The sequence below is a fragment of the Telopea speciosissima genome, chromosome 1, assembly GCF_018873765.1.
Source record: "Telopea speciosissima isolate NSW1024214 ecotype Mountain lineage chromosome 1, Tspe_v1, whole genome shotgun sequence".
Classification (NCBI taxonomy): Eukaryota; Viridiplantae; Streptophyta; class Magnoliopsida; order Proteales; family Proteaceae; genus Telopea; species Telopea speciosissima.
The window spans coordinates 23576933-23604660 of record NC_057916.1 but is presented as its reverse complement, the minus strand read 5'-3'; the positions used below and the strand labels follow the sequence as shown (position 1 = coordinate 23604660).

At 39.9% G+C, this 27728-nt stretch overlaps 1 protein-coding gene and 1 long non-coding RNA gene across 3 annotated transcripts; both read right to left on the bottom strand.

Annotated features, from left to right (window-relative positions):
• Positions 1 to 1083: 1083 nt before the first annotated feature.
• On the bottom strand, positions 1084 to 23689 carry LOC122640439. 2 transcript variants are annotated; one of them, XM_043833642.1, is made up of 6 exons: positions 23057 to 23689; positions 19564 to 19728; positions 19410 to 19487; positions 2689 to 2754; positions 2375 to 2440; positions 1084 to 2296 (listed from the first exon to the last, which is right to left on the bottom strand). In XM_043833642.1, the coding sequence occupies exons 1-6, from the start codon at positions 23432 to 23434 to the stop codon at positions 1418 to 1420; spliced, it is 1632 nt and encodes a 543-aa protein (XP_043689577.1). In that variant the 5' UTR covers positions 23435 to 23689; the 3' UTR covers positions 1084 to 1417. The 2 variants fall into 2 exon arrangements, with proteins under 2 accessions (XP_043689577.1, XP_043689585.1); XM_043833650.1 differs by having other exon boundaries at positions 19564 to 19725; positions 23057 to 23676.
• LOC122640462 lies at positions 7988 to 16059 on the bottom strand. Its single transcript, XR_006329664.1, has 3 exons — positions 16046 to 16059; positions 13474 to 13477; positions 7988 to 8183 (listed from the first exon to the last, which is right to left on the bottom strand). It is a non-coding gene; the product is annotated as an uncharacterized LOC122640462 (long non-coding RNA).
• Positions 23690 to 27728: the final 4039 nt, after the last annotated feature.

Here is a 27728-nt window from a genome sequence, read left to right as displayed (position 1 = left end):
CACTTCTCTCTTTCTCTCTCTTTCTTTCATGGCAACGTGTCTCTCTTTCTTCCATGATCCATATCTCCACTCTCCAGCTCTCTCTTTCTCTCTCGGAAATTCAGAAATTAAAATTAGAAGTGATATTAAGAACTCAAACTCCATCGGAAATTTTGGGTTTTAATCCCAGAATAATTTAATGGTTTCTTTCCAAAATTTCAGGGTTTAATCAGAAGAATTTAATGGTTTCTTTCCACAATTTTAGGGTTTAATTAGAAGGTCGAATGGGAGTTCCGTTGCCCATGTTGATGAAGATGAGAAGAACTCAGCGCCATCCTCTTGTGTCTTCTATCTTTTCCTCTGCACACCATCTCTACCTCGCTCCTTCCATTCGATAGAAGAGGTGTTAACCGATTGTCATTGTAACAGAAAGTAATAGGTTAAAATCTTGTAAAGTAATCAACAATTAGGATTAACCTTGATTTAGATCAATGGCTGGTATTAAATGTTGCACTGCTATTACTATTTTAGAATGGCAGTGCTCCGTGCTCGAGCGCTGCTACCTTTTGGCCTACAAGAAATATGCAGATTGATGATCTGAATAATCTTATTGGTGATGTACAACCCTCGATCTCAGCTTCTAACAAACTCCAAACATGGAGACTGAAAGAGGCAGGATACAACCAATGGCTGATATCTCTAGTATCTCTGAAGTGACAATTGAAGGAATTTAAATCAATTATTGAGGATAGGTTTCTATTACGGGGGTGTACGACTCCCGATCTTGTAAGAAACAATATGGACTGAATGGAAGATGCTTACTGGGGAAAGAGAACTCCTCCACTCTAACCTCTATCCCGTTTTGTCTTTTTTGCATCAAAACCAGCCAGCTGGAAATCGAATTGAAACCCGGTGCATTTCTTCCAACCATTCTTGAAAAGCGCATTCTTTCTCCTCAAATCAAAAAATGACCTGGGGAATGCATGATATAGTTACCTAAGGTCCTAAACCAATAGGTCCTTGAGCGGATCCCACGTTAGTGATCTCTTTTTTGATACAATATGACAAAAATTTCATGTTGTCTTCTCTTCCAAGAAATACATAAGCTATAAACCATCTCACTAATAACCTCATTGTACAACTTGAAATTCTAAACTTTTCAAACCCCAAGGGAACTCTAAAAACTACAATCATGTCAATGTACTCACTAATGGAGGCACCGGATCTCTTAAAAGGCTTTACTAATTAAACCAGATCCAAAACGATATAGCCAACCATAACTCAGTGTACTTGTATACTCGAGGAAACTTTTATGATCCTTGAGAGATTACCCTGCAAAATGAACCAACATCAAGATTTCCAGAGACCTGGAATAGATTGGGCTCGAACATTAGAAACCAATTTTTGTTAATTAATTTCACCAAAACTTCGTCTGAGCTCAACAATGCATCCGAAATTGACGACCATGGAGGTTCTTTAACTTTGTTAGCTCCTTCCTCCTCTTTCTAGCCTCAGCCGCAACAGCAACATCCACCATTTTCTTGTTTGGGTACCCACCAACTCCCTGCAACTTCTCAGGCAAAGGACTTGCAAAATAACTAGCTGCAGAAGAAACAGCCTCCACTTGGAATACAGAATCTGAATCGGTTTGAAACTCATCCTCACACTTCACGGTAAAATTGGGTTTGACTGATCTAAGGGGCACAGGAGTAAGAACCACTCCTTGAGGATGAGGTCCTATGAGCTGAACTTCAGTTGGTAATGCAACTGCGGACCCAGGATTAGTGTTAGTGGTGTTGGTGTTTGCTTCTGTAGACGAACCAACATCTGTTTTTAACTCTTTAGATGAAGGTTGGTGGTAGTTACCTATATCTCCCATTACTTTTGAAGAAGACCCGTCATCCTGATGGTTGTTAATGGAGTTCTCATCTTGCTTTTCCTTCAAGCCATATGAATCTAAGGGCTGAGAATGGAGTTGGTTTCCATGGTCGGCAAGAGGGAGGAACCATGGGCACGGTATTATATAGAAGGGGGCTCTTGACCCATTAAGACTTGGGAGGTTTCCTTGTTCATTTGATGAACCTAGCTCATAGTTACTTGGCATTGGACATTTCCGTACAGTTGCATTTTCAGGAACAACCGACATTTGCATGGGGTTTAAAGGATGAATGATGGTAGGCCAAAGAAATGGTGGAAACAATGGTCTGTTGTATATGAGTAATGGCAATTCTGTAGATGAAGACGCCGATGCATCACCATGGGTTGAAGAAGTTTCTTCAGGAGTTTCCTTAACCTCGACCTTTATTATCTTGACCATCTGCAAAATAATTGAGACCTCTTTCAGATAAAAGTGAAAATATGCCTTTTAGTGCTAACAAATAGAAGTCTCACCCACCTGTGCTTTCAATTGTTCATTTTTGTCCTTCAGTGACTGATATTCTTTCGTGATCAACTCCTTTTCCTTCTCTCAGTAAATGTGCCACCAAAATGTGAATGATTTCAGTAAACGATCATGACGTTAACATAAGAAAGGATTTCAAGGAGAATTTCCATTCAGATTGAGAAAAAAGTGGGTAGAGCATAGCTCTAAAAACCTGGTGCAGAAAATAAAAATAATTTGGATATTGTTCCCACTAGTGTATTTCCTCAAATACATAACAGAAATACTTTTAATAAAGATAAACCACATATTCACAGAGAATATCATACCCGTTTCATATTTTCATTATCACATGCTAGATCTGCTGCTTTTTTGGTCAACTCCTCGCAGAAGGCCTGAGCTCAAAGCCAAAAAAAAAATGGCGAAAAAGAAACACAATACATTAGCTTCATAAAATAAATAGATAAACCAAACAATAGATTGTAACCATATATGCGCCAAGTAATCCACATGACAAACAACAAAAGAATGTTAACTTTTCATCAGCTCCAACTGAAAAAAAATTCTAATGGCTTCATCGCTATAACTTCCATGTTTAATTTCTAATACCCAAGAAAAGAAAAGAGAAAATAAATCCTTTCCTTTAGGAGTGCTAATCAACTCAAGTCAGCCTTGTCTCAACTAAATGGTGTCAACTATTTTCCCCCTCCCCAAAAAGTTTGACTATAGGTTTTTACGATGTTAGTTGTCATTCTGATACTCAACCTCCTCCTTTTTCAGGCTTGAAACCAGCAAGGAGTGCTAGCGACAAATGCTTTTATACTACATGTCAAACTAATGCTTTAAAGGAACATAGAAACAGTGTTCAGGTAATCAAATAGTGTCACCTAAAGTTCGAAAACCAAACACTAAACCAGGACATTCCCCCCCCCCCCAAAAAAAAAAAAAAAAAAAAAACAAAAAACAGAGATTTGACAAAGAAACAATTATTCCAATCCAATGAACATTCATGTTACTCAGAGCATCATCTAAACAGCAAATCACCAAGTTTGAACAACATATTAATCTATTGCCAAATCAATTTTAAGTTAACAATTTAGGATTGAGGATGATGGTCGACTTGCCAATGTGAGCAGGAAACATCTTTACTGGAGCATGAAGCCAAAAGTGACCAAGAACTCTCTAATCATTTGACTTTGGTGTAACAGAAAGGAAAATCAAATTTCTCTCATGTTTGTAATTTTATTAAAATTTGCAATAAATATGGTTTGGAGGTTGTGAATCTCACTGTTTTCTTTTTAAAGTTCAATGTTCATCATGATTACAGATTTAGTGTTACACCCCCATCCCCCTCGGTCCTACACACAAAGTTCAAACCAGACCGGTGGTCAGACTGGGTTTTGGGCACGGGTTTAACATTTAGGGTTCAAAAAATTAAAAGTCTGTCCGTAATCTAAAAACCCCTGAAATGGTTAGGATGACATTCTAAAGAACCTAACATCAAATGCCAAGACGGGGCATGTGAAGATCTATTCCATTTGTGCAAACATAGTCTAACCCTACATGTATTGTGACTAAGTGGCCACCAAATGTTGGGTTTGTAATTTAAATGGGTCAAGCTAATCCCCCCCCCCGCCGCCAAATTAAAACACCAGTGTCAAGGCAACTACAACTCTTGATGGCTTGTTACCAGAAACTGTAAGATCAGGAAGTCAGACCCCATTGACAATTCATTGTCACTTGGAAAGACTTAACAGGTCTGTAACACCCCAAGGATCAGAAGTCAATCGAAATCTATTGACTGGTCAACAAACTGTTCCGTTGAAACCATCAGAACATTCAGATCCTTCAAACAAGACAAGTTGTGGAGCAAATAGAGATATTTGTTTCTCAAAAATAATATACTCTATGAAAAGCAATATAGATGATTCAAACACAAAAACACCTAAAAACCCCATGTAAAAATTTTAACACCAGATACTTGACTCTTCTTATATTCAAACTATAAAACCTACATTAATTTTAGAGCATATCAACTTTTTAAAGCACCATATCAGTTGGACAATTGGACTGCCAATGGCAAGACCATGATGGTCTAGCATCTGGTCCAGTTTTGAAAACATTGCCTCATAGCGGTTTTCTTCGACTAACCAAGTACTACCCTAAGGGCAAGTATGACTATAACACACCATCACACACCATCATTCTCTGGTCAATCCAACAATCTGCAGTGACAACTCCATTACTTAGCAAAGTTTTGCAACTAATTACTTAGTTTCATTGAATAGAACACAAATGATAACCCTGGGTAATTAGTTTTCCATCTCCTAAAAGAGAAACCTGGTTTCTAAGCTCAAACACCCCCAAAAAAAAAGTTTTTGGAGGGATTTAAGAAGAGGACTTTGTTTGAGAAGTAATTCTTAAGAGTTGCAGGATTATATTAGCTCATGACCCCCTAGATTCTGGTTAGTGAAACTAAGCTAGAAAACTGCTGGTAGCTTCTAATCCAATTGTTCACAATATGCTTGGCAATTCATATTCTCCCAATTTAGTTCCTCTCCTGTTTATTTTGTATGGACTTTCACATCATTACTACATCCACAAGGGAAATTTATGCAGATTAAAATTGCATACATATTAGGGTACTAAACAAATCGCTATCAGAGTGGATAGGAATAACTCCATCTCCAGTCTGTTAAGAATCTGGATCCAAAACAGATATACGTTAGATATGCAATCAAGGACTTCATATTCTTATCCAGTTAGAAAATTAGATAACTGGCTATAGACACGAATATATCTGTCTAAAGGCCAATCACTTTATATCATTCATGATATTTTTACTTTATAAGAACATTGCAATGCCCTTAAACTCCTTCCACATAATATAAAATAAAGAGGTTATTTTTTATAATTGATCAAATACTAGCAAGTTTTAACGTTAATATCATAGCTTAAACAAGTACCGCTTTATGTTTTTAGTAACAAGTGTCTAGTAATACATGTTATATGCACAGAAGAACTGAATGGATCTTAATCGGATGGATATACCTAAATCTATATCCATCCTATAATTGATCAGATGTGGGTTAATAGATCAGTTTGGATTAAAATATGTTCCACTGACGGCCTTAATACATACTGGTAGAGCAGTAAAAATTAGCTGACGAGGGAGAACCTGATACAGCAAGCTGAGGAATAATGGATTCAAAGACTAATGCAAAAAATAAATAAATAAATAAAGTAGCAGTGGTAGCAAAAGCAGCAGTAGCGGAAGGGCTCGAATGAGCTTCGCCCATCTAGAAGGGTCCAGATAACAGTTGCAAATAGGTTCCTCAACAAAACCACTACCCAAACATATTGATGAAGTTACATTAATATACAACACTGGAACATATATTCACATAATATATTTCAGGGAACCATAAGGTATGCAAAAGTGTTACCAAAAATAAAAAGAGAAAAGTAGTTTCCAACATCCATGTTGATACATGTCTACAGCATAACAGTGGCATCACATTATGAATGTCAATTAAAAAAGAGAAAAATATACTCCCACCCCCCCCCCTTTGTTTCATACTCCTTTTCTCTGTTATTTTTCTATCCTTCCCCCCCCCCCCCCTCCTTTCTTTTTTTTCAGTAAGACCAAGAGAGATCTGTCCTCCAACCAAGGGATCGAGGAATATTATTAAGAATGTTGTGTTTATGTACTACCGGTAGGGGTAGTTTAGGAATTCTGGTTTTATGTATTGTGTTGTAGGGTTGTATATCTGTATTGGTTTATTATAAATTTATAACCAGGGAGATACTTGTCTTTTTTTTATTTTTATTTTTTATCTCTCATATATTTAATATATTGCTCACAGGAGGGCTGTTTAACCTAACTGTGAGCTCTTCTCTGTCTCTAATTTCTTCCTCTTTCTTCTTCTCCTTCTTATCTATGCTTGCACAGGTACTGGTATTAGGGTTTGGTATTATAACATGATAATAGAGCATTAAGATATCTAATTTTGAGTCTTTTTAGAGTTCTCCTTTGTGGAAACAGCAACCAATGCAGTATTTATTCTCTCCGAACACTAGTTGGTGGAATAATAAAAACAATCTAGGGTTTCTTGCTGTAATGAATATTGATTCTCTGCATGAACTATTGTTGAAGACTTACGGCTTCTATGATTGCTGATATTCTGGTTTTCTCTATGCGCATCAGAGATTTCTCCTTTTCCATGCACAGAGAACCTTCTCTGCCAAAGAAACTACACATAGGCCAATATTCTCTTCCTTCCTCCCTGCGCATGGTGATATGCTACCTATATGAGGACTTTGTCAGGTTTTCTTGAAAATCAGATCTGGTTTTCTGCTAGTTCTTGACAAATCCTTGTTCTAGTAGGGTTTCTCAAGAAGTCTACTTGATGAAGATCAAGAGAGGTTCCAGCACAAGTATTCATGCCGGAACAAGCCCAAATTCAAGTCTAATGGGTTAAATAAGTAGCCTAATAGCTTATATGGGTCATGAGCTGAGAATTTTGATGTTTTTAAATGTCATGAGCTTATTTTGATAGCCCATATATATAAAGGATAAGTGGCCCATACGAGTTTAACTAGTCAGTTGGCATCTAGTCCTCTAAAGTTGTGAAGTCTTGGGGATATCAATAGGTTCTTGGGGATCTTAATAGGTTAGTTCATTGTTAGTTGTGAAAGCCCTTGAAAATACAAGGTTCATTCAATATCTTGAAAAGAGTCTCAATGTAAGTCCTTGAAAATGTAAAAGCCATTAAGTCTAGGAGCAAGTTCCAATAAGGGTCTCGAACCCGCCAATCCTCTCTATAAAAGGAGTTGTCTGTAAGCATTTGAATGAAATTGAGTTTATATAATTCTTCTGGGAGAATAGAGTTGCATTCAGATTCTGTTCCTGGTGAGAGGCTGGGGGGTTGGTGAGATACCAGCCTAGGCTTAGGGTGAGACTCTTCAAATCATGTTTTTCTTCTTTTATCTTATTTAGTCTATTTTGTCCATGCAAATATCAAGTAAGTTTTGAAATTATTCAGTTGTTCAATCATTTATCTAAAGGTCAACTGAAGATATTTCCTGTTAAGCATCATCTCTTATTGAAATTTGAAGTTTCACTTAAATCTGTTCACTTTTGGGTGCTGAAATCCTGTTATCTTGGACTCATTCTGAAACTTATTATCAAGTTAAACCACTCTCCATTACTACTTTTGCCTGGTGGATCGAAGTGAAACTTTGCAGCATTGTTTTATATATAAGGGGAAATTACTATCCCTCCCCTCTATACTCAAAGTATATTTAGGGGAAATTACTATACTCAACGTATATTTAGGGGAAATTACTATCCCTCCCCTATACTCAAATGTATATTTACTCAAAGTCCCCTAATCTTAAGTTGTTTTCTGATTCCCCCAGAAATTACAAATCCTACATCTCCTTCTCCCTTGGTATTTTAGAACCCTAAACTATCCCTGGTACCCTCCCCTCTTCTCTTGTATTCCCCTCCCAACAGCCCACCGCTGCCCACTTCCTTCCCTCTGCATCTCCATCACCATCATATCTGTCTTTTTCCACTCCTTGGAATCTAAGGTGCTTGACCAGTACGCAGTACTTGGTACCCCAAGAAGAAGTGGGCTCGACCTCCAGTAGAGCAATCCACAACCATACAACCATGGCTCGGAAACCTTGCAGACGACCTCTAAAGCATGAGCTTCAACTCCACCACAACTGCCACCGACATCAATTGCAGCACTAGTTCCGATTCTAAGACCACCTGGACCGCATCCAGCCGCAAACTTGCCTCCATTCTCATCAATCCCTGCCCCACCCACTCTGTTTTCCCTTTACATGAATTTAAGTGAAGGAAAAAAATGTAGTGTATTTCAGCAATTCTCCAACAAATGGTTATGCCTAAATAAACAGAATAATGAAACAAACCGATCTTTAAACCATGTTCAATGATAAAAAGCACGACTGTTTGTTTCAGAAAATCATCCAAATGCCAAAACTGGACTGAAGAAGCAGAGTTGCTTAAAAAAAAGAGTCTCCTTGCTGGACTGAAGAAGCAGAGTTGTAATTACTCTTCTCTTTCATCACCCCTTTGTTCAATTGCGACATATTACACTATAAATCATTGGAATCTACTGAACGTCGTTTCTAAGAGCTCTTTCGGCCGAGGAGATAGTGGATGCTTCCAGATTGCTGCAGCAGAAGAGAAGGCAAATGTGGCAGTGAAGGCTACAGCTGCTGCCAAGAGTTCCCTAGAGCTAGTTGCTTATGTTTCCGTAAAGACAACACAAGGGCAGTGGGTGTAGGGTAGGGAGGAGGGGCAGGGTTGGGGAAGAAATGGGTGGGGGAGGGATCAGGACGCAGCGAGGAAGGGCCGCAGTGGGCTGCTAGAAGAGGAATACGGGAGGAGAGTGGAGGGTACCTGGGGTAGTTTAGGGGTTTTAAAATACCAAGGGATAGGAAGATGTGGGAGTTGTTTTTTCTGGGGGAATCAGAAAAGAACTTAAGATTAGGGGCCTTTGAGTATATATAGGTTGAGTATATGATTCCAAGTCTACAAAAGTAGGGTTGGTTTTTCTTATTTTGTCACCTTTGTAGACGATCACTCTCGAATGACATGTTTTGTGTTTTTTAAAAGATCGTTCTAAGTTTATCTTTTCAACAAATTTAATATGAAATAAAAGTTCAATTTGGTGTTTGTTTAAAAATTTTGTGCTCTAATAATGCTCTAGAAATTACTCAAGGTGAAATGTCATCATTTTGTTATAAGAACGGCATTATCCATAAAACTAGTTGTCCCTGTACAACTCAACACAATGGTGTGACAAAATAGAAAAACCAACATTTGTTGGAAATTGCTAGATCCTTGATGGTTTTCATATGAGTGTATCCAAAATGTATTGGCAAGATGTGATTTTGATTGTCCATTATTTGATTAATCGTATGCCCTCTTTTGTCTTTCAATATCAGTCTCCCTTTTTTGTTGTTTGTCCGAACAGCTCTTTAATTGTTCTACCACCACATATATTTGGATATACATGTTCTTTTCATAATTTTCTTCCCGGCATTGATAAACAGTCTCCACATGGGATAAAGTCTGTTTTCCTTGGGTATTCTCATACTCCAAAAAGATATCGATGTTATGACACTATCACTCGTCAACAATTTGACAGTGCTAATGTTACATTTTTTAAAATACTCCATACTTTGGTTCTGTTGTTACATTGTCACTCGTCAACAATTTGACAGTGCTAATGTTACATTTTTTTTTAAATACTCCATACTTTGGTTCTGTTGTTAACGACTGAGGACCTACCTCTCCTAGTCCTCCTATTCCACAGTTAATTCCTCTTGTGGATCCTGCTTCTATTATAGGTATACAAGCACCATCCTAAGTCGTCACCACCAACTGCAGCCACTTATCTTTCAACACCTTCCTTGTAGTCAGACTCTTTTTCTAGAGGCTCTTCTCCCAGTGATGACTTACGTATTGCTTTACGGAAACGTATTTACTCATGTACTCAGAAATCTTTGGTTATCTCCTATTGCTCGGTATGATTCTAGTAGCATCTTCCTACTTCTCTTGTAATTTTGCTTTATCCTCGACTTCTCACTTTATTCCTAACAAGTATCAAGATGCTTTATCTAACCTTGGATGGAAATCAGCTATGGATGTGGAGATGGATGCCTTGCTTTCTCCCAAGACTTGGACTTTGGTTGACCAACCTGAAAGTAAGGAATTTGTGCAGTGTCGTTGGGTGTATACCATCAAGTATAACACGGACGGCTCTGTTGAGCGCCTAAAGACTCTCTTGGTTGCTAAAGGCTATACTTAAACCAATGGTGTTGACTATTTTGAGACCTCCTCTTTTGTTGCTCACCTGAACTCTGTGAGGGTTTTCATTTCCTTGGCTGTTAATCTTTGATTGATCTTTTTTTTTCAGCTAGAGATCGGTTTTCTGTATGGCAATTTGCATGAGGAGGTAAGGTATACATGGAGCTGTTAAGAATAGTTGTATCAGGGGTATATATGTATATAACCCCTGTTTTATGTACTTTATGTGTCATTTGTATAAGGCCAAGGGCCTGAGTGTAATTATATATTCTTTTCAATATAAGCATGTTAGTCTCTTGTTTTGAGACATAACACACCAAACCAAAACCATGGCTGCTCTCTTCAGCTTTCTTCTCTTCTCCTTCTTGCACTCTAAAAGATAACATGGTATCAAAGCATTGATCCTGCTGTTTGCTAGTGTTCGACGGAAGTTTGGAGAGTGAAGAAGGTTTTCTTTCACTTGGTTGCTGCTGCTGTTCGAAGGTCTGGTGAGGTTATCTTCTCTAACTTGTTTCTCTCTTGTTTGGAAACCAAATGGAGTGCTTCTTAGTGCTTTGGTTTCGTTTGGGGGTCCTCTTTGATCTCCTTGGCTCCTCTTAAGCCTTCTGCAAGCATCCATTCATCCACGAGATCTCGGTTTGGCTGTTCTGCCCAGAATTTCCGCCAGCTAGAGTCTAGATTGGCACCTGCTCTTCAATAGAGCCTTGTTTGGCCATTGTTTATGGTTCATTTGCATCGTTTTTTGGTAAGGAGCATTACTCATCTTTACTCCGCTGCTGTTTGAGTATTTTCTGAAGATCTACAAGTGTTTCTAGCCTTTTTTTGGCTATTGTTTTCCCTGTTTTGTGCTACTGTTTTGAGAGAAATCTGTTTGCTTGAAGTGCTGCTATTTACATCTTCTAAGTGGTTGATTTAAGATCAAATATGGGTGAGAAAAATGTTGAAACACCCTTGCCCCTTGTGGAAATAGCTCCATCTCTCCCTTCTTCCTTTGAGAGCCCCAATATCCAACTTCCTATTGCCAAGCTTGAGAACCACAACTATTTGGATTGGTCCCGATCCATGAAATTGATTCTTGGTGTAGGGGGAAGATGGGATACATCAATGGCAGCATCAAGGCTCCCCTCCCTACCGACCAAGGATACTCCAAATGGGACACTGAGAATTCTCTTGTGATGGTCTGGCTTCTTTTCTCAATGAAGCCTGAGATTGGAAGAAGATTTATGGGCAAAGAGACTGCCAAAGACATTTGGGACAGTGTGGCCCGTATTTTTTATCGACTTGGGGACTCTACAAAGGTGTACCAACTTCTCCAATAGATTGTTAGCCTGCGCCAGGGTGATAGAAGCATCTCTGACTACTATAGTCTTGTTGTGGGCCTGTGGGAAGAGTATGATCACTATAGAGATCTTCAGTTGTGTCCTGATGATGAGGTCAAAGTGCATCGGTTGTTTGAGAAAGAGAGGGTCTTATTTCTCCTTGGAGGCCTTAATTCTGATTTTGAACCTCTTAGGGTACAAATCCTTGGCCGCCCAAGTCTTCCCTCACTGGAGGAGGTGTGTGGATATCTACAGAGTGAGGAGACCTGTAGGGGTGCCATGGGGACTGCTCCCACTGTTGACCACTCTGCTCTGGTTTCTTCCACCCCTCAGGACTCCACTAAGGGAGTTGATAAGGGGGCTGCTAAGGGAGCTGCGAAGGTTTTGGTTTGGTGTGTTATGTCTCAAAACAAGAGACTAACAACTTATATTGAAAAGAATATACAATTACACTTAGGCCCTTGGCCTTATACAAATGACACATAAAGTATATAAAACAGGGGTTATGTACATATATACCCTTGATACAACTATTCTTAACACTCCCCCTCAAGCTGGGTGGTATATGTCATACATAACCAGCTTGTCTAACATAAAACTGAAGTGATGAGAGCTAAGTCCTTTGGTGAAGATGTCTACCACTTGTTCATTTGTCTTCACAAAAGGAGTACAAATAGTCTTAGATTCTATCTTCTCCTTGATAAAGTGTCTGTCAACCTCAACATGCTTTGTCCTGTCATGTTGAACCGGATTGTGAGCAATACTTATTGCTGCCTTGTTATCGCAGTAGAGACTCATAGGCTCAGTTGTCTCAAACCCCAATCTTGAACAAGTTTATTCAACCACATGATTTCACACACACCATGAGCCATGGTTCTAAACTCTGCTTCAGCACTTGACCTTGCTACCACAGCTTGCTTCTAACCTCTCTAGGTGACTAAGTTTCCCCCAACAAAAGTACAGTATTCAGAGGTGGACCTTCTATCAGAAATAGACCTGGCCCAATCAGCATCTGTATAATCTTCGATTCTCAAGTGACCATTCCTAGAGAAGAGAAGACCCTTTCCAGGACATGACTTCAAATACTTGAGGATCCTGTAAACTGCATCAAGATGTCCCACCTTAGGTGCATGCATAAACTGACTCACCACTCCAACAGCATAGGTTATGTCAGGTCTGGTGAAGGAGAAATAGATTAGCTTGCCTACTAATCTCTGATATTTTTCAGCATCCACAAGGGGTTCACCACAATCCTCCCCTAGTTTGTAATTCTGCTCAATAGGGGAGGAGATTGGTTTGCATCCTAAGTAGCCTGTCTCTGTAAGTAGATCAAGGACAAACTTCCTTTGGCAAACATTGATCCCTTGCTTGGATCTTGAAACTTCAATCCCCAAAAAATACTTCAATGGACCGAGATCTTTGATCTCAAACTGCCGAGCCAAATAAAGCTTAAGTTTTGAGATTTCAGCTTCACTGTTTCCTGTGACCACAATGTCATCAACATAAACAATGAGAGCTGTAATAGTGCTGCCCTTCCTTTGTATAAACAATGTGTGATCAGCTTGACTTTGAGTATACCCATTTTGTAGGAGGGTTTGTCTAAACCTCTCAAACCAAGCCTTAGGAGGCTGTTTGAGTCCATAGAGAGCCTTTCTAAGTCGACACACTTTCCCATTGTCACCAGGATGCTTGAACCCAGGAGGAGAGTGCATATATACTTCTTCTTCTAGGTCACCATGTAAGAATGCATTCTTTACATCAAGCTGGTATAATGGCCAATCAAGATTTGCAGCCATTGAGAGAAGAACACGAATGGAGTTATGCTTGGCCACCGGAGCAAAGGTTTCCTGATAGTCAATGCCATACACCTGTGTATAACCCTTGGCAACAAGTCTTGCCTTATACCTCTCCACAGTACCATCAGACTTGAACTTGACTGTGAATACCCATCTGCATCCAACAGGGATTCTCCCTTTAGGGAGTTCAACAAGGTCCCAAGTGTGATTCTTCTCAAGAGCCAACATTTCTGTGTTCATTGCTTCTCTCCATTTTGGATCTGCCATAGCCTCTGCTACATTCTTAGGAATAGAGATGGATGAGATAGCCACAGTGAAGGCTATACCTGTAAGGGAGAGAATCATAAGAAACAAATTTGGCAATGGGATTAGTACATGCCCAAGTTCCCTTGCGGTGAGCAATAGGAAGATCTAAGTCTGAGGATGTAGAAGTAGAGGAAGGAATACCTGTCTCGATGAATGGAGGCTCAGGATGAGGAGACGAAGAAGGATTTTGGCAGGTCTTCTTTATAGGAAGCCATGAAGAAGGATTTTTCCTGTCCTTCGTATACACCAGTAGCTCCCCCTGTTCTCTGTTCTCCTGTGCACTAGGAGGCTCCCCCTCAACAATAGTATCCACAGAATTTTTCTTTCCTTTGTCAATCTGAAAAGGGGAAATAGGGACAAGAGAGGGGAAAGGAAATGAAACAAACTCGGGAACCTCTTCACCCTCAACACCACCACCAAGAAATGAACACTCCCCCTGAAGAGGTGACTGAAAATACGGTATGGTTTCAAAGAAATGGACATCTTTGGAGAGAAGCCACCGACGAGTAGGACGATGATAACATTTATACCCTTTGGAGGTGGAGGAATACCCAAGAAAGATGCACTTTAGGGCCTTAGGATCCAATTTAGTGCGGGTAGATTTGCTAATGTGTACATAGCAAATACAACCAAACACCCTTGGAGGAAGAGAAAAGGAAGAAGACCTTGAGGGTAGAACATCAAGAAGAACCTTGAAGTTCAAGTTGAAGTTCAAGACACTAAAAGGCATGTGATTAATAAGAAAGACAGCAGTGAGTAGGGCATCAGACCAAAAGGTTTTTGGAACATGTATGGTAAACCAAAGGGATCTAGCCACTTCAAGGAGATGGCGGTTTTTCCTTTCAGCCACCCCATTTTGTTGTGGGGTATCAACACAGGCCACCTGATGAATAATGCCATGGTCAGAAAAAAAACGTTTCCAAACCCCTATACATATACTCCCCACCTTTGTCAGAGCGGACAATTTGGATCCAAGTGTGAAATTGGATATACACTAATTCATAAAAAATTTTAAATGCAACAAAGACATCACTCTTATGTTTCAAAAGATAAACCCAAGTAACCCAAGAATAGTCATCAATGAAAGAAACAAAGTAGCGGAAGCCACGCAAAGAGGTAACAGGGGAAGGTCCCCAAATATCAGTATGAATAAGATGAAAAGGTGAAGTAGATCTATTTCCAGTAGATGGATAAACTGTTTTACAACTTTTGGTAAATAGACAAGGTTCACAATGAAAAACATGAGTGACAGGAAAAGAAGTAAATAAATGTGGCAACAATTTCCTCATAATAGAAAAGGAAGGGTGCCCCAAACGACGATGCCAAAGCAAAATATCCTCCTGAGTACGTCCACCTTCTTGCCCACAAACATAGGACTAAGCTTGCACAACAGGGGAAGCACCAGTCTCCAAAACATACAAGCCGTTAGCTTCACGACCACAGCCAATTACCCTCCTTGTCACCAAATCCTGAAAGAGACAATGGGTAGGAAAGAAGGTGACAAAGCAGTTCAAAGATTTAGTCAATTAGCTAACTGAAAGAAGGTTAGTGGCAAAGTTGGGAATATGAAAGACAGACTTCAAGGGTAAAAGTGGTGCAACCTGGATATCTCCCTTACCAGAAATAGAAGAAAAGGAACCATCAGCAATTTTTACCTTATCTTTCCCAGAACAAACAGAATAGGAGTTATACAGCTGAGACCTACCAGTCATATGATCCGTGGCACCTAAGTCAATGACCCAAGGTGTAGTACTGGAGGAGGAAGAGGCCTGCAGTGCAGTGGATGTAGGAGTAGCAGAGGAACCATCCAGATGGGCCACAATCCGGCGAAATGCAGCAATGTCTTCTTTGGAAAGAGAGGAGGGATCAGATTCAAGGACTCCAACATGAGCCTTAGGTCCCTTCTTCCGTTGCCCTTTCAATCCCCCATAGTAACCAAAAGGAGGCTTCCCATGGAGATCCCAACAAAAGTCCTTCGTATGCCCAGATTTGCCACAATGGTCACATAAGAAGCGGCCCTTCGCAGCTCCCTTAGCAGCCCCCTTATCAGCTCCCTTAGTGGAGTCCTGAGGGGTGGAAGAAACCAGAGCAGAGTGCTCAACAGTGGGAGCAGTCCCCATGGCACCCCTACAGGTCTCCTCACTCTGTAGATATCCACACACCTCCTCCAGTGAGGGAAGACTTGGGCGGCCAAGGATTTTTCTTCCCATGGAGATCCCAACAAAAGTCCTTCGTATGCCCAGATTTGCCACAATGGTCACATAAGAAGCGGCCCTTCGCAGCTCCCTTAGCAGCCCCCTTATCAGCTCCCTTAGTGGAGTCCTGAGGGGTGGAAGAAACCAGAGCAGAGTGCTCAACAGTGGGAGCAGTCCCCATGGCACCCCTACAGGTCTCCTCACTCTGTAGATATCCACACACCTCCTCCAGTGAGGGCAGACTTGGGCGGCCAAGGATTTGTACCCTAAGGACTTATATTCTTTTCAATATAAGCATGTTAGTCTCTTGTTTTGAGACATAACACACCAAACCAAAACCGTGGCTGCTCTCTTCAGCTTTCTTCTCTTCTCCTTCTTGCACTCTAAAAGATAACAGGAGCAACCTATGGGTAAAGTTTGTAGGTTGCACAAGGCTATTTATGGGTTGAAACAGTCCCGAAAGCCTGGTTTTGATAAATTTAGCAAGGTTGCCACTGACTATGGTTTCTCCATGTGTTATTATAATCATTTGGTGTAGTTCATCATCAAGGCTCTAAGGTGGTTATGATGATTGTGTATGTATGTTGATGATATTATTGTTTCCGGTAATGAGTTATCTAGGATTGAACAGGTTAAATCTTATTTACAACAGCAATTCTAAATGAAAGATTTGGGAGTTCTCAGGTATTTTCAGGGTATTGAGGTGATTCTCAGCAACAAAGGTGTTAGTTTGTCTCAGAGGAAGTATGTTCTTGAGCTTGGAGCTTTTGATAACAAGGAGTTTGCAGACAAACATCAGTATAGGAGGTTAGTCTGTCAGCTTTTTTTTATCTTACTGTTACCAGGCATGACATTTCTTTTGAAGTTGGTGTGATTAGTAAGTCTATAAAAAGGCCCAAGCAGACTCATTGAGCAGCATGTCATATCCTGAAGTACCTTAAGGGTGCTGCAGGTAAAGGACTAATTTATCGTCATGATGGTCACACTGATAACATAGGCTATTCTGATGGGAACTGGGCTGGTGCTGATGGTTATTGAAGATTCACTACTGGCTATTGTATGTTTGTTGGCACAGATCTTGTTACATGGTGGAGTAAAAAAAAGACTACAATAGCTCGATCCAGGGCTGAAGCCGAGTATAAGGCAATGGCTCATGCTGCAATTGAGTTGATGTGCCAAAAATATTTTATTCAAGAACTTGGTTTTTCGGTTGATAAACCATGTATTGTGATAACTAGGCTGCAATCTTCATTACTAGTACTCATGTGTTCCATGAGTGGACCAAACATATTGAGGTTGACTGTCATTTTGTGCAGGATGTTGTCATGAAAAAACTGATTTCTACTCCATTTGTTAGCTCTGGAAATCAACTTGGTGATACATCCATCAAACCACTGTTTAGACCTGCCATTCTAGATGGTTGTTCCAAGCTAAGCATTGGTGACATATATGCTCCAGCTTGAGGGGGAGTGTTAAGAATGTTGTATTTATGTATTACCGGTAGGGGTAGTTTAGGAATTCTGTTTTTATGTATTGTGTGTAGAGGTTTATCCGTACTAGTTTATTATAACAAAGGGTATACTTGTCATTTTAATATCTTTTAATAATATATAAATATATTGCTCACAGTACGGATGCTTAACCTAATCGTGAGCTCTTCTCTCTCTTTCTAATTTCTTCTCTTCCTTTCTTCTTCCTCTTTCATTCTTCTCCTCTAAAGCTTGCACAGATACTGGTACTAGAGTTTTGGTATTGGAACAAGTATAATAGCAAGAAAGGGTATACAAGAGGCTAATGAAGAATGTAAAAATTGCCCATGTACTAAATTAAAGTTCTCATCAGCAAAGAAGAATGTAAAAATGAACAAAAACAATCTTTCCAACAAACCAAGAGCAAGACAATCCGAACCTTCTGATAAGCCCCATCTAATTTCAACTGACTACTGATCCCCAATTTCCACATCAGATCCAGCGTTGCCAAGTACAGTTCATCAGATTCATGCTCAATTGACAACTCATGATTTGTGGAACACACAGCGAATTCAGAATATCAATTCCTTGATTTTATTTTACAATGTCATTTTTAGTGTATGCAAAATATGCACTTAATTTGTTCAGTTCATTAATCCAATTCATGTTGAGGTCCCTAATTATGATTTGAACTGCTTTCTCTGCTCCATTTTGTGAACTGATTTGATTCGTGGAGAATTAAGAATCAATTCATAATTCTGGTGGAAATAGTGATTCAGGCAACTACAAGTTTAAAATCACATAGAATGATTGAAGTGCCACTCAAGCCCATAACACGAGCCCCCTCAACTATTTTTGTCCTCCACTTCTTCTAACCTTGATCTTACTTGAATGATATTCTTGGATCCCTAATCCAACAATTCAGGAATTCCCAAAAAAGATTCCTCCAATTTTCACATTTTCATTATCTGATTTCTAAGGTTTCTTCTGTGTGAATTCAACTATTGTACCTCTCCTCCGAGAGAGAAAACAACACTTTGGCTAGGTTTCATCCCGCAGACCCCAAGAGACAAAAATTAAAACTGGACCTCATGTCAAAGGCTTGTGATTAATTCTGAAATCACTATGGATATCAACTTGAGTCACCCAGCCTGATCACTCCTAACAATGAACAGTATCCAGAATCACCAAGCTCAGGAAGAGTTAGGGAGTACTTTCCCTTCTTCAGCCATGTCATGACAAATCTTGACCTTGTTGACAATTCACACCTTTCTCAGATGCCAATCCACCTTGAGAGAGTATTATCTCTTCCAACACCAAGGGTTTTGACTGCCCTGGCTTCATCACTGCCAACAATGCCTGAAAACTCAAAACTGCAGCAACTCCAGTGGTCACTTCCTGATCATCTAATCCACCCAACTCCACCAATGACATATGAAGCCACCAGTATTGCTATTTGCTAATGGTGGAGCCCCAAAGGATTCAAAACTAAAAGGGTACCATGAGGTAGTGCAGTGCCTAAATGTGACCTTGTAAGCGGCAAGAGTTCGTCTTTCCTTCGGTCCCTGCTGTGCTCATAAATATTGTGTAAATATGAATGCTCATGAACCCATGTCACATGGATGACAGATGCATTGCAGTCTATGATAGGCTGATAGCCATGGGGAACTTTTAAATTGCAGTTGTTACTTGCATGATATTACAGGACTTATATCATCATTTATATAGTGAAATTATTATAGTGAAAATAATTTCACTATATAACTTATATATATTAAAATTATTAAAAAACAAAATCCATGATACCCTAAACAAAGGAAAAAGATAAGATAGGTTTGGAATTGCCCCAACATTTCCCATCCCACTTGAAAAAAAAAAAGAGAGAGAGAATAGAATGATAAATAGCCTCCAACCAATGCAGAAAGCAATTCTTGATTCTTGAAAGCCTCATCAGATATATATATATAGATAGATATTGGTATGCACACACACACACACACAAACACAAATGTAGAGAAACTGAAAGTACAAAGCAACCTGATATAAGCAAATATGTGAAAAAGGAAGTCTTAAAAAGGTCACTTAATCTTAAACAAATATATCTGATGGTTCTGACCTGCCTACGGCGAATTGTCTGCCTAGCAGATTCTCTATTTGCTAAAATCCTGCGTATTCTCCGCGCTTCTTTCTCAGCCTGCAAGGGGAAAGCTTCAGTTGAATATAATATGAAACTAGTAAATTAAGTACAAGAAGTTAGAAAACTTTAGTACCTCAGTCAAATTTTGCTTTGACCTACCACCACCAAATGACACATAACTTGTGGAGCACGGAGGTTGATCAGTTGATTTGGTTTCCTGTTCAACCTTTACCATATTCATCACTACAGCTTTACAGGCCCTTCTACGCTTGCTCTGACCTACCATTAGACCATCCTGCTATAAAGAACACAAATTTTAAATCCTGAACACGATAGTGCAACCTAATAGGATTGAAATTCTAAATCTATCCACTTACAATGAAACTTCTTGGCAAACTACATTCAAGAAACCAACTATAATCTACGGATGGCAATGGGGAGGTGGGGTACCTGCGCCGACCCCACTGAGGTGTATAAGGCCAAATGTGATTTGGATCAACATCATGGTTGGGTTTCATGACCAGCAGTGGTTTCAGGTTATGCCAATGCATGGTGTTTATTTACTCATTTAATTGGGCCTCTTTTTCTGCTCCTCTTTTTTTTTTTTTTTTTGAAGGAGAGGGGGAGGGAGGGGTTGTCATATACCTATATACCCTCTAATTGAATAAAAATAAAATTGGTGGGATTCATGTATAAATGATTCAGCTAAATATTGGAAAAGGGCTTTATGCTAAGCACCAACCTGACAGAACACTATCGTTATTTGGACATGATGCTGGCAACACAGCAGTATTAAAAATTTCAGAGGGGGCAAAGAACATACAGGCTTGGCATTCAATACATCATCTTAGTCAAATGACTAGAGTTAATTCTATGTAATTCACATATAAGTTTTTTTTTATTGGGGAGAAGGCTGGAGTTAAATACAGCAAAAATAACTCCAGAAACACATGAAGCAAGCACATATGGTAAAGAACAGTGACAAGTAATTAAGATCCTTCACCAGTTTGCAAGGCCTAGCTCTTTTGTTGTTGCTTCATAACCTTGCATACAGATGAATGCAGCCACAAAGATCTTTCACTCTTCTTTTTCTATTTTACTGTGAATTCTTGCTCCCCCCATCCCCTTCTGAAGGACTTCACAAAATAAATTTCCTAAAGTACTAAATTGATCTTTTCAAGATTTCGGTCTCTCTTTCATCTGCTTTACTAATACTACGTAGAGTTATTTGGAGTCCATGCATTTTTTTTCCCACTCTTCAACAAGGATCATAACAAAAATCATTAGAGGTCTGATGCAGTTAAGATTGTCCAACTGGATCAATCGGATTCAAAAGACTTTATTTGGGCTATGGTTGGATTCTATGGACCTTGGGTTTCTTATATTTGGGTTTATTGATATAATGGGCCTAATATATAAGCTCATAAAGTGGGGATAAAGCTAGTACACAGGACTAGTTGTTAAGTTGAGCGTTTGAGTTAGATTAGGACACTTAATAGCTAGATAGGGTTTTGTTTTCAGTGTATTTACTTTATTGAGTGTATTAGAGTGCTTAGGAGTCCTTTAACGAGTCAAATTAGGAATTTTAGAAGGTCTATATATTATAATACATCCCCCCCCCCCATCAATTAGAGATGATTTGAGTAAAGAATATGAGTTTTTTGCAGGAGTTTTGGTGCTGTTAAGCAGTGCATACGGGATTGGTATCTCAAACCTGATTTCTTTTATTCTCTTCTTCCTCCCAAGAAGATTGATCTCATCTCTCTTCCCTCTCTTTCCATCGATCGGATTTCTTCCCTTAACTTATCTCAGATCTGATTACAGATTTGATTATTGAGCCTGCTTATATCTGAGATCCAAATCTGGATTTTCAGATTGCATTAATTGGTATCAAAGCCAAACCAAAGGTTACATCATGGAGGTTGACAATTCACGTCGTTCGATTATTGCTGAAATCCGTACACTCCAAGAAAGTATGCAAGCGAGACTTTGTGATCTCCAAACAGGGCTTCTTGATTTCAGGACAGATTATCGGAAGAATTTTTATGATATTAACAGCTTCTATGATGAGATGTTGAGCATAATAGAAGCTTCAAAAGACAGATCAAAGGTGGTAGAAAAGGTGGACAATGAAAGTGACGATCAAGTTGAAGTAAACGGACTAATCAAGATTTAAGCTGAGGAATTGATCGACAATCCAATTGCAAATGTGAAACCCCAAGATCAAATTCCAATCGGAGAGGTATCATTTGCCAAGGATCGTCAAGAGATCATGACAGATGATCATAAGATGTGTTAGATAACTGCTCCATCAAAGCCAATTGTGGATGTCGATCAAGTGGTGCTTATTCTTCTATTTTACAAAACTCGAGGGTGAGTTTTTCTCAACACTCGGGGGAATCGATGCAGTTAAGATTGTCCAATTGGGTCAATCGGGCCTCAGAATACTTTATTTTGGCCCATAGTTGGGCTCTATGGACCTCGGGCTTCTTATATTTGGGTTTATTGATTTAATTGGCCTAATTTATAAGCTCAAGTGGGGATAAAGTTAGTACATGGGTTAGTAGTTAAGTTGAGTGTTTGAGTTAGATTAGGATTCTTAATACCTAGATAGAGTTCTGTTTTGAGTTTATTTACTTTATTGAGTGTATTAGAGTGACTAGGAGTCCTTTTTGAGTTTATTTACTTTATTGACTGTATTAGATTTTATATATATGTAATACATTCCCCATTAATTAGAGATGATTTGAGTAAAGAATATGATTTTTTTCCAAGAGTTTTTGTGTTGTTGAGCAGTGCATACGGGATTGGTATCTCAAACCGGATTTCTTCTGTTCTCTTCTACCTCCCAAGAAGATCGATCTCATCTCTCTTCTCTCCCCTTCCATCGATCTGATTTCTTCCCTTACCAACGCAGTTGCACCCTTTATCTCAGATCTGACCACAGATTTGATTATTGGGTCTTGCTTACATCTGAGATCCAAATCTGGATTTTCAGATTGCATCAAGGTCCCAATTCAATAAGAGTGATCTCCTTCATGTTTCCCTTTTAACAACCAAATTGCTGTCAGATTGGCTTCATGTCACTAACTGGTGAGGCATGAGCACTAAGTGGAATCTTATAGAAGCTTAAAAACTAAAAGGGACAATAATGAGAGCGAAAACTTTTTCCCCCTGATAATTCATGTGAGTGTACACTAATTGGATCCATATCCAAGTAACGATAAGTATCACATAATCGTTTGGTACAAAATAGAGAGCCTGTTCAAGGCAAAAGTATCAAAAAATTGTAAAGCAATAGCTTCCATTTGTGTCAAAACACTGAGTAAAGGGGAAGAAGGAAAAGCACACCAAATGCGTATTACAATACCCCACACCTCCCATCCCAAAATAAAAAATATGTCCAAATGTATTAATTTGGAATACCAATGCCTACATTTCTATACCTTTCAATCTTGAAGAAAACAGAGACTCACCTATACAAACAGCAACCACTAAACTCCCTAATCCCAAACTGTGAATACAGAGAATATCAGTTCTATCAAGTGCAAAAAGAAGTTGCAGAAACTAATCAGAACTAAAGAAGAAACAAGGAGTAATAAAAACAAACATTGAAAGAAGCCAACCTTGGAAAGATCCAAAGATCTCAACTTGGAGCTCTGAATTTCTGAGCTCTCCAAGTCCTTCCCCGAGTCCCTCGCTGGAGAAGTATTCTTAGATCTCTTCCGCGACCTCCTCCCTTTATTCCCCCATTTCCCGCCGGAGTCATCATTAAGGTTTTCTCTCTCTAGCAGCGCTAACTGCGCAAAATCCGCCAGAGCTCGGGCGGCATCAAGCTCGATCTTGACCATCCGATCCGTGCCACATTTGGAGTATTCACTAGAAAGCACAGCAGTCGACGACGAAGAGCACGAACCAGAGCATCTTTCTCCGGCGGCAGTGGAGTGTTCCGCCGGAGACGAAACCCTACCTCCTTCTCTGGTCTTCCCTTCTTCAACAGCCATTGATGTAACACAGAAAGGGAAAGAGAAAGAGACCTTGGAGTCAAACCATGGACAGACCAAAGGAAGTTGAATTGAATTACTGATGCAACTCCGACATCAGAGACACTCAATTTCCTCCAAGATAGGTGACCTTAGTAAAGCTAAGAAGAGAAGGAAAGAAGGAAGGAGAGAAGCAGGTCATATATCTTCAAAGAGCGCCACGTGTCAGCCAGGTCATACTTGAATCTCTGGACTTCTCGCTCGACGCACTAGCATTCGCCACGTTTAGGGTTCCGTCGACGTGGAGTGGATCTGAGCTTGGAGAAAATGCCAAGTATCCTGTTGGATAGAGTATTGCAATGCCAGTGTGAGTATGGTGAGCATGCGGTGGGGAAGCCTAAATGTGGGTGGTTGAGTGGTTCTCGGGGCATTCGGTCCGTGGGTCAATAGTGAACCGACGAGAGCGATGGTGTCGAGCGTGTGCTAGGCACCAAGGATCCACATCCTCTACTTCCAAAGCTCTACTTCCATCCTACTTCCGTGAGTTTCTAGCGTGCCATGTGTCCTGACAACCATCCAATGGTGGTTATTTAAAAAATTCAAATTTTTTTGAATTCCAATCCCCATCTATTTGAACCACTTTAAACCTCAAACCAATCCCATCTAACCGATTCAAAACAAACCCATTTCACTCATTTGCCTAGGTTTCAGATCGAACGAACATTTCCCAGCAGAACCTCTCTTGAATCCCTCCCTCCCTCACTCATCCCTCTCACAACTCCTCAGTGGCGACGGCGACATTCTCTCTCTCACAACTCCAAGGACCCCGAAAGCTATTTGGAAAGAAAACCAGTGAAGGAAGGCCAAGTCGTGACCAAATCTGGCTGCTACTACGACGGCGACGGCGACGGCGACATCCTCTCCTTCACCAGCGAAGGAAGGCCACTAGGATTTGCAGACGAACACAACCTTCGAGTTTCCTTCCTCCTTTCCACTCATCTCAGTTGAAGAGACGAAAACCGAACCCAACTCTATCTCATCGTGTCTCTCTCTCCTATGCCCTCATTGCTCAACGAACAGAGAAGCTCTCTTTGCCGCTGCTGAACGAACCCAGAATGAGAAGCTCCTGATCAATTTAGTCTCAACGAACAGAGAAGGGAAGAAGAAAGCTGTTGCTGAACGAGCCCAGAACGAGAAGCTGCCGCTGCCCTCATTGCTCAACGAACAAAGAACCTCGAAGAACAGAGAACAAGAAGCTGTCGCTGCCGTCGGAATCGTCGAGCTGCGAATGGAGATCATCTATTTCGTTTTCGCCCCCATCTCGGCAGATCCGTCGAGGAGAACCGGAGTTGCAGTCCATAGAGATTGGCTCCCCTTTAAAGGTACTCTGAATTTTTTATTTTATTTTTTGGTAGAACCGTGATTGTGGACTAATGATCTTTCTCATTTCGGTTTATTTTTTTTTGGATGATCTTTTCATAACAAAAAGATGAATTTTTTGAATGATCTTTCCTTGGGTAGAACAGAGATTATATATTTCGATTTTTTTTTTTTTTTTTTAGGTAGAACCTTGATTGTGTGGTCTAAGCATCGCCTCTTCTGATTTCCCTATCTCTCTTTGCCTTTGTCTTTAGAAAACTCTGATTAATGTTACTCTATTCATTTTGTCTCCCTGAAGTTTGAATCCAATTTCACAATAGAGCATTTAAAAAAATTAGAGAGAAGTTGCATAAAAAAAAAGTTTCATGACACCATTCTTCATAATATTGGATTAAACTAACATGATTTATGGAGGTATGTGAGTCTTTAGCTCAAAACGGAAGAGCAACTGGGGTTATACCCAGTAGATGGTGGTTCGACTCCCCCAAGACTCCTAATTTTTTTACGAGGGGATACAATATGTCCTTTCTTCATGTCAAATACTCTACATATCCTTGTTGATTAATTCATCTAACGTTTGGTTTGAGAGTCAATCAAGGAAGTCAATCATGTTGGGTAATTTTTTATTGACAAAAATCAAATCAAAGGAGATATTGGCCTGAACAGCATTACTGCCAGATCTGGAACCAGTCCTTTTTTTTTTTTTTTTTCTCTCTGATCTAATATTAGTTGGAGATGAAATTAGGACCATTTGTTGCAAGAACTTGTGCCCATAGCTAGCAATACTTCTATGTTCTCTACAGCTCCAAACTCTGTAAGCTATTCTGCCAGCAGACTTGAAGATAGACTGCTGTTTTCATGAGTAGGTTATCCTGGTTTGTAGATGATTCTATTGATTGAGCTATGATATTTGAACATTGAAGGTTGTAGTAGCTTTGTGTTTCTGCCTTGAAATGGTTATTTGGTTGGAAAGTCTCTATGTTTATGGTATTTTCTTTGTTAACTGAAAGAACAACAGAAATAAAATAGTAACTAGGATAGTTGGCACAATCATGTCAAATGTATGAATCCTGATGGATTCGAACCATCATAGCCTGGGTAATTCCCGGGTGCTCTCCCATTTTGAGCTAAGGATTCACCTTAAAAAAAACATGTCAGAACAAACAAAAGGATTTTGATTTGGTTTGAAGATGGAAAAGAATAAGAGATTCTTTCATTTGAACAGCTCTCACAAAATGATAAATGTCAAGTCAGTTTATCAATAAGAACCAAAAAATCCATTCCTAACCTAACTTATCTAATGTCCTATTTCAGATCAGCCATAGTTTAAACGTCTTTTGACTCTGCAATCCAATTTCTGGTGGGGTCACAAGCAATTTGAGAAAGGATAGAGCAAATAAAAGTCACTTGATGTACTGAGATTTTCATTGTGTAAACCTGCAATGCTTAGGTGTTCTAGGCTCTAGGAAAAGAAGTATATATACATAAATAACGCCATTGCAAGTTGAGTCTAAGATGGAGGCTGAAACTGAGGGAATGAAGCGCAAGGAAGAAGCCAGGATATACCATATATTTTGTTCCCGCAAGGAATAAGCCAGTAGGAGCAAGGAAGCCTGGTTCAGCAAAATCATTCATGATACCTGTAATCTCCTCAGGCTTAAACTGAGGGAATGAGGCGCTCTATGCTGGTTGTTTTTTTTTTCTCTCTTTCTTCCCTGTTATGAGGTGTCGGTTTCTTTCTTTTTTTTCTCCTTGAAATTGGATTCAAACCTCAGGGAGACAAAATGAATAGAGTAACATTAATCAGAGTTTTCTAAAGACAAAGGCAAAGAGAGAGATAGAGAAATCCAAAGAGGCGATGCTTAGACCATACAATCAAGGTTCTACCCCAAAAAAAAAAAAACCAAAATATATGACCTCCGTTCTACCCAAGGAAAGATCATCCAAAAAAAAAAAAACCGAAATGAGAAAGATCATAAGTCCACAATCACGGTTCTACCCAAAAATAAAATAAAAAATTCAGAGTACCTTTAATAGGGAGCCAATCTCTATGGACTGCAACTCCGGTTCTCCTCGACGGATCCGGCGAGATGGGGGAGACAACAAAATAGATGATCTCCGTTCATAGCTCGACGATTCCAACGGCAGTGGCAGTAGCAGCTTCTCGTTCTCTGTTCTTTGAGGTTCTTTGTTCGTTGAGCAATGAGGGCATAGGAGAGAGAGACACGATGAGATAGGGTTGGGTTCGGTTTTCGTCTCTTCAACTGAGATGAGTGGAAAGGAGGAAGGAAACTCGGAGGTTGTGTTCATCTGCAAACCCTAGTGGCCTTCCTTCGCTGGTGAGAGAGAGGATGTCGCCGTCGCCGTCGCCGTCGCAGTAGCAGCCAGATTTGGTCACGACTTGGCCTTCCTTCGCTGGTTTTCTTTCCAAATAGCTTTCAAGGTCCTTGGAGTTGTGAGAGAGAGAATGTCACCGTCGCCATTGAGGAGTTGTGAGAGGGATGAGTGAGGGAGGGAGGGATTCAAGAGAGGTTCTGCTGGGAAATGTTCGTTCGATCTGAAACCCTAGGCAAATGAGTGAAATGGGTTTGTTTTGAGGGAGATAAGTTTGGTTTGGTTTGTTTTGAACCGGTTAGATGGGATTGGTTTGAGGTTTAAAGTGGTTCAAATAGATGGGGATTGGAATTCAAAAAAATTTGAATTTTTTAAATAACCACCATTGGGTGGTTGTTAGGACACATGGCACGCTAGAAACTCACAGAAGTAGGATGGAAGTAGAGCTTTGGAAGTAGAGGATGTGGATCCTAGGCACCAACGTGGAAGTAGGAGAGCCATGAAGGATAAGGGAAGCGGCTAAACTAATCAGAGATTTAATCTTCCGCTGCGACAGCCAGAAGCCAGCGAAGGGGCAAACGCCGCAGAGATTACCTTGTTT